The following is a 5370-nucleotide window of genomic DNA, read 5'->3' as shown; positions in this document are numbered from 1 at the left end:
AGAGGGAAGAAGAAGAAGAAGAAGAAGAAGAAGAAGAAGAAGAAGAAGAAGAAGAAGAAGAAGAAGAAGAAGAAGAAGAAGAAGAAGAAGAAGAAGAAGAGAAGTGCTCTGTCAGGTGATGACACTAAAATCACCTTTGTCAACATAGTGGTTACAACTGAGTTGAGGACAAGGAGATCTTCCAAGCCGTACTGGAGCCTGAGGCTAAAGAAAAATCCTTCAGTGCTGATGCTGGCTATGATCTGGTGGGGACAGAACCGGGACTGAACCCAGAGCCTTTGCACAGAGTCTCATCCCCAGCCCTTTAAATTTATTTTATTTTGAAACAGGAATTAATTAAGTCACTCATTGCCCAAGCTGGACTCAAATTTGCTATCTTCTTGCTTCAGCCTTTCAAGACGCAAAATTTTTTTTTAGATTTGTTCAACATGGATTTTCACATTTGAATTTTTAAGTATTTCATTAAAACCATTTCTTGATTACTGAATGCCTTGTTATCCCCTTAAACTTTGTGCCTCACTTGCCTTATACTTGTTTTGGACCTGATTAACTGCTTGTGTGTGATAAACTGGGCATGATGCTAAACAATTGTATGCATCTTCTGTCCTGTGCTTCTGCATAAGCATCCATTAAAAGATGAAACCAAAGCTTTCAGAGGTTAAATAAAAATAAGTGGTCCAAGTTACACAGCCAGTCACTAGTAAACATGGAATTTGAACACTGATCTGTGGGTCCCTAGCGCCAAACCTACTTTTCTTTCTTTTTTTTTGTAATGTTTATTTATTTATTTATTTATTTATTTGGTACAGGGTCTCACTACACAGCTCAGACTCATAGTGATCCTCCTAACTCAGCCTCCCCAGTGCTGGGATTATAAGCATTTACCACCATGCCTGGTTTCAGCGGCCACCTTAGCGTGCACAGCATGCAGTACTGGGGATGGAACTTGGGTCCTTGTGCTTTCCAAGCAGGCACTTAGACTGCCAAGCTATCTCCCCAGCCATAAACCTACTCTCTAACCATGAATTTCACCCCTCCAGGAATCTACACCATGAACTTACTTCTTAGACACGTAGGGTTTTTTTTGTTTTGTTTTGTTTTTTAATGTATTTAGTACAAGGTCCATAGAGTCTCACTACACAGCTCGGATTCTTAGTGGTGGTCCTGTTTTCAACCTCCCAAGCTCTGGGATTACAGATGCGCACCACCACGCCCAGTCTCAGTCGCTGTCTCAGCACACCCCGGGGCCAGGACCGGCATTGACATGTAGTGTTGAGATTAGGTTATGTGCCATTTTGTGCTAGAGGGTAAAATGATAGCTATTGAACAGTATTTGCCAAGACCTGCATAAGAGTATATGTATAAAGCATTTAACAGTGTAATAGAAAGCACTCTGAAAGCTTCCAAGAAATGGAAACTGTTCCTCCTCACTGTGTATCATTATTATTTGGCAGTGGTCAAGGGTTCTTTGTGCTTCGGCCCAAAGACAAGCAGAGGCATAAGGACGGGAGTCATTCTGTTCCCTGATCTGCACCTCCCTTGTGTATGGGTAAGTGTTGATGAAAGGCAGATGCAGGGACTCTACACTCACAAACAGCAAAGGTGAGGAGCAACTCCATAATAATAATTCAAGGCTCGGCAGTGTTTGCTGATAAAATGTTACTTTCAGTCCTCTTAAAATCTTAAGGTGAGTAAGGGAATATGGAGGAGGGTACAGATTTTGACCCAACAAAGTAGTTCCTAAGCAAGGTTGGGAGGTGTGAGGGGTTGGGGGTGGGGTTTCTAACACCCACTCTGCCCTCTGAGAGTCCTGATTTGCTTCAGTGATGGGCCATGGTATACACAGCAACTGACTTGTGGCTCTATCGGCCATGGCTCTGAACTCAAGTCCAAGATCCAATGTACAGGCTGAGACTGCATTGTGACCTCTTTGTAGACATAGGCAGATATAGGCATCAAAAAACCCAAACAGTGAACCAATGTTAAAATCAATATTATATGCTGTATTTTTAGGGATGTGGACTCATCTTCATGATTCAAATGAGGAAACAAGTGGTAAGACACTTGGAAAGACAATGAGACTTATCAGGAACATTGATATACTTTGTAATATTGTTATGTCCATGGAAGGCTGGGCTCCAAAACTTCCAGAAGACAAAGAACTGACTACCAACTGCTCCAACATGTCTCTAAGAAAGGTTCCCACAGACTTGGCCCCTGCCACAACCACACTGGATTTATCCTACAACCTCTTATTTCAACTCCAAAGTTCGGATTTTCATTCTGTCTCCAAACTGAAAGCTTTGATTGCATCCCATAACAGAATCCAACAGCTGGATATCAAGATCTTTGAGTTCAATGGAGAGTTAAGATACTTAGATTTGTCTCACAATAAACTGAAGACGGTTGTTTGGCACTCACTGGCAACTCTCAGACATTTAGATGTTTCCTTTAATGACTTTGAAACTGCCTCTTTGTGAGGAGATTGGTAACATGATACAACTGGAAACCCTAGGCTTGAGTGGAGCACAAATGCAAAAATCAGATTTCCAGAAAATCGCTCATTTACACCTCGCTACCATCTTCTTTGGGCTGAGATGCCTTTCTCACTACGAGGAAGGTAGCCTGCCCCTCCTAAACACAACAAAGCTTCATATCACTTTACCAATGAACGTACATTTCTGGGTTCTTTTGCGTGATGGACTGAAGACTTCAAGAATATTGCAAATGACAAATATAGATGGCAAAAGCCAATTTTTAAATTATGACCCTCAACGGCATCTTACTTTAGAGAATTCCAAGACATCTACCCTATTATTTGATAAAGTTGATTTACTCTGGGATGACCTCCTGCTCCTCTTCCAGTTTGTGTGGCATACGTCGGTGGAATGCTTCCAGATCCAGGACGTGACATTTGGAGGTTGGGTGTACCTTGACCACAATTCATTTGACTATGCAAACACTGTGATGAGAACAGTAAGCCTGGAGCATGTCCATTTTAGAGTGTTTTCTATTCCACAGGATAGAATCTACTTGCTTTTTATGAAAATGGATATAGAAAACTTGACAATAATAGATGCAAAAATGCCGCATATGCTTTTTCCTAATTCTCCCAGAAGTTTCCGGTATTTAAATTTTGCCAATAATATCTTAACAGATGAACTCTTTAAAAACCCCATCCAGCTGCCTCATTTGCACACTGTGATTCTGCACGGCAATAAGCTGGAGACTTTCTCCGCAGTGAGCCGCTTCGCTAACCGCACGGCCTTGAGGTACTTGGATCTAAGCCAAAATCTACTACAGCACGTAAATGAGGAAGGCTGCTTGTGGCCAGCCACTTTGGTCAACATGAACTTGTCATCTAATAATTTTGCTGATTCTGTTTTTGGGTGCTTGCCCAGAGGCATTCAAATTTTTGACCTGAGCTATAATAAAATTCAAAGGGTCCCCAACAAGATTACTTCCCTGAAGTCTTTACGGGAGCTAAATATTGTGTTTAACTTTTTAACTGATCTCCCTGGGTGCAGTCGTTTCAGCAACCTCTTCGTTCTGAACATTGAAATGAACTTGATTCTCAGCCCATCTCTGGAGTTTTTTCAGAGCTGCCGGGAGGTTAAGACTCTAAATGCAGGGAAAAATCCATTCTGGTGTACTTGTGAATTGAGAAATTTCATTCAGCTTGAAAAATATTCAAAGGGCATGGTGGTTGGATGGCCAGATTCATACATCTGCGAATACCCTCTGAGTCTACAGGGGACTCTGTTGAACGATGTTTCTCTTTCTGAGTTGTCTTGCAACACAGCTTTGTTGATTGTCACTGTTGTCCTCTTGCTGATTCTGGGGACGCCTGCGGCTGTCTGTTTCTTCCACTTTGATGTGCCCTGGTATGTCAGGATGCTGGGCCAGTGGGCGCAGACACGGCATGGGGCTAGGAGGGCAGCGCAAGAACAGCCTACGAGAAATGCTCACTTCCATGCATTCATTTCACACAGTGCACATGACTCTGTCTGGATGAAGAATGAATTGGTCCCCAATCTGGAAAAAGAAGATGGTTCTGTCTTGATTTGTCTTTGTGGGAGAAACTTCGTGCCTGGCAAGAGCATTACTGAGAATATCAGTAGCTGCACTGAGAAGAGCTACAAGTCCATCTTCGTTTTGTCTCCCAGCTTTGTCCAGAGTGACTGGTGCCACTATGAGCGCAACTGCCATGAAAATTCTGATCGCATCATTCTCCTCCTCCTCCTGGAACCCACCCCGCTCTACTGCATCCCTGCCCGCTTTCACAGGCTGAAAGCTGACTTAGAGAAGAAAGCGTACCTGGAATGGCCCAAGGAGCGGCGGAAATGTGGGCTTTTTTGGGCAAATCTCCGTGCGGCTATTAGTGCTAACTTATCAGACACCAGAGAAATGTGTGAACTGCAGACATTCACAGAATGGAATGCAGGGTCCTGGGATTCTGCTGTCACTCTACTGAGGACAGACTGTGTATGAAGTGCCTGCCAGCTCCCAGGACAATTGGGGAACACACACACTGTTGGGACATAAGTGGATAAAGCTTTTCTGATGGCAATTGGGCAATATCTATTAAATGGAAAGTTTTAAAAAAGCATGTCAATTCCTAGAAAAATTTCTAAAGATGTCTTCTCAGCAACATCTACATACTTTTACAAAGGTTCATGTAAAAAGATGTTTATAATCATAAAAAATTGAAAAGCACCCCAAATATCCTCCAAATAAAGACTGATTCAAGAATGTACAAAAATCTAGGGCTAGTCAAATAGCTCAGTGGATTAAAGCACCTGCAAGCAGGTACAGGGGCTGGGGGTTCCATCCCCCGGGCCTGCTGTGCTGGTCCCTCCCCTGGGGCATGCTGAGATGGCAATTGAGACTAGGTGTGGTGGCACATGCCTATAATCCCAGCTCTTGGGACACTGTAAGCAAGCAGATCACTAGGAGTTCTATCTAGTAGTGAGACCTTGAACACCCTGTAGACCCTTCCCCCAAAATAAAAAAAAAAAATTAAAAAAATAATGTATAAAAATCTATAGTAGAATGTTATATAGCCATTAAAAATAATTAGGTAGTTCTGTATTTACTGGTATGGAGAAACTTACATTAACATGTTAGTTTATTCATTGAAATAAAAGCATACAAGATCCTACATCAGTAGACTGTACAGTAATCATGATTTGGCACCAGGAGGTTGGAGTACAGGAAGCACTTGCTTTCTCTGCTGTACTTTTCTGTAATGGTTGGATTGCTTAGAATGACTCTGTATTTCTTTTTCAAGTTAAAAAAATTTAAGAAAATTTGTAAAGCTCACATATCCTATGCATTTTGCTTGAGTGTTCTTTTCTAGTCTCATAGGTC

At 42.1% G+C, this 5370-nt stretch overlaps 1 protein-coding gene across 1 annotated transcript in view; it reads left to right on the top strand.

Annotated features, from left to right (window-relative positions):
• Tlr10 (toll like receptor 10) overlaps nucleotides 1-4793 on the top strand; it is a 6712-nt gene extending 1919 nt beyond the window's left edge. Inside the window, 3 exon segments of the mRNA XM_004648870.2 lie at nucleotides 1455-1549; nucleotides 2014-2467; nucleotides 2469-4793. Coding sequence (XP_004648927.2) covers nucleotides 1546-1549; nucleotides 2014-2467; nucleotides 2469-4491 — 2481 coding nt within the window. The 5' untranslated portion in view covers nucleotides 1455-1545 and the 3' untranslated portion in view covers nucleotides 4492-4793.
• Nucleotides 4794-5370: the final 577 nt, after the last annotated feature.

This window comes from Octodon degus, unplaced genomic scaffold (genome assembly GCF_000260255.1).
Source record: "Octodon degus isolate 3935 unplaced genomic scaffold, OctDeg1.0 scaffold00158, whole genome shotgun sequence".
Taxonomy (NCBI): domain Eukaryota; kingdom Metazoa; phylum Chordata; class Mammalia; order Rodentia; family Octodontidae; genus Octodon; species Octodon degus.
Note: the sequence above shows the minus strand (reverse complement) of the source record. Positions and strands in the feature narration are given on the sequence as shown.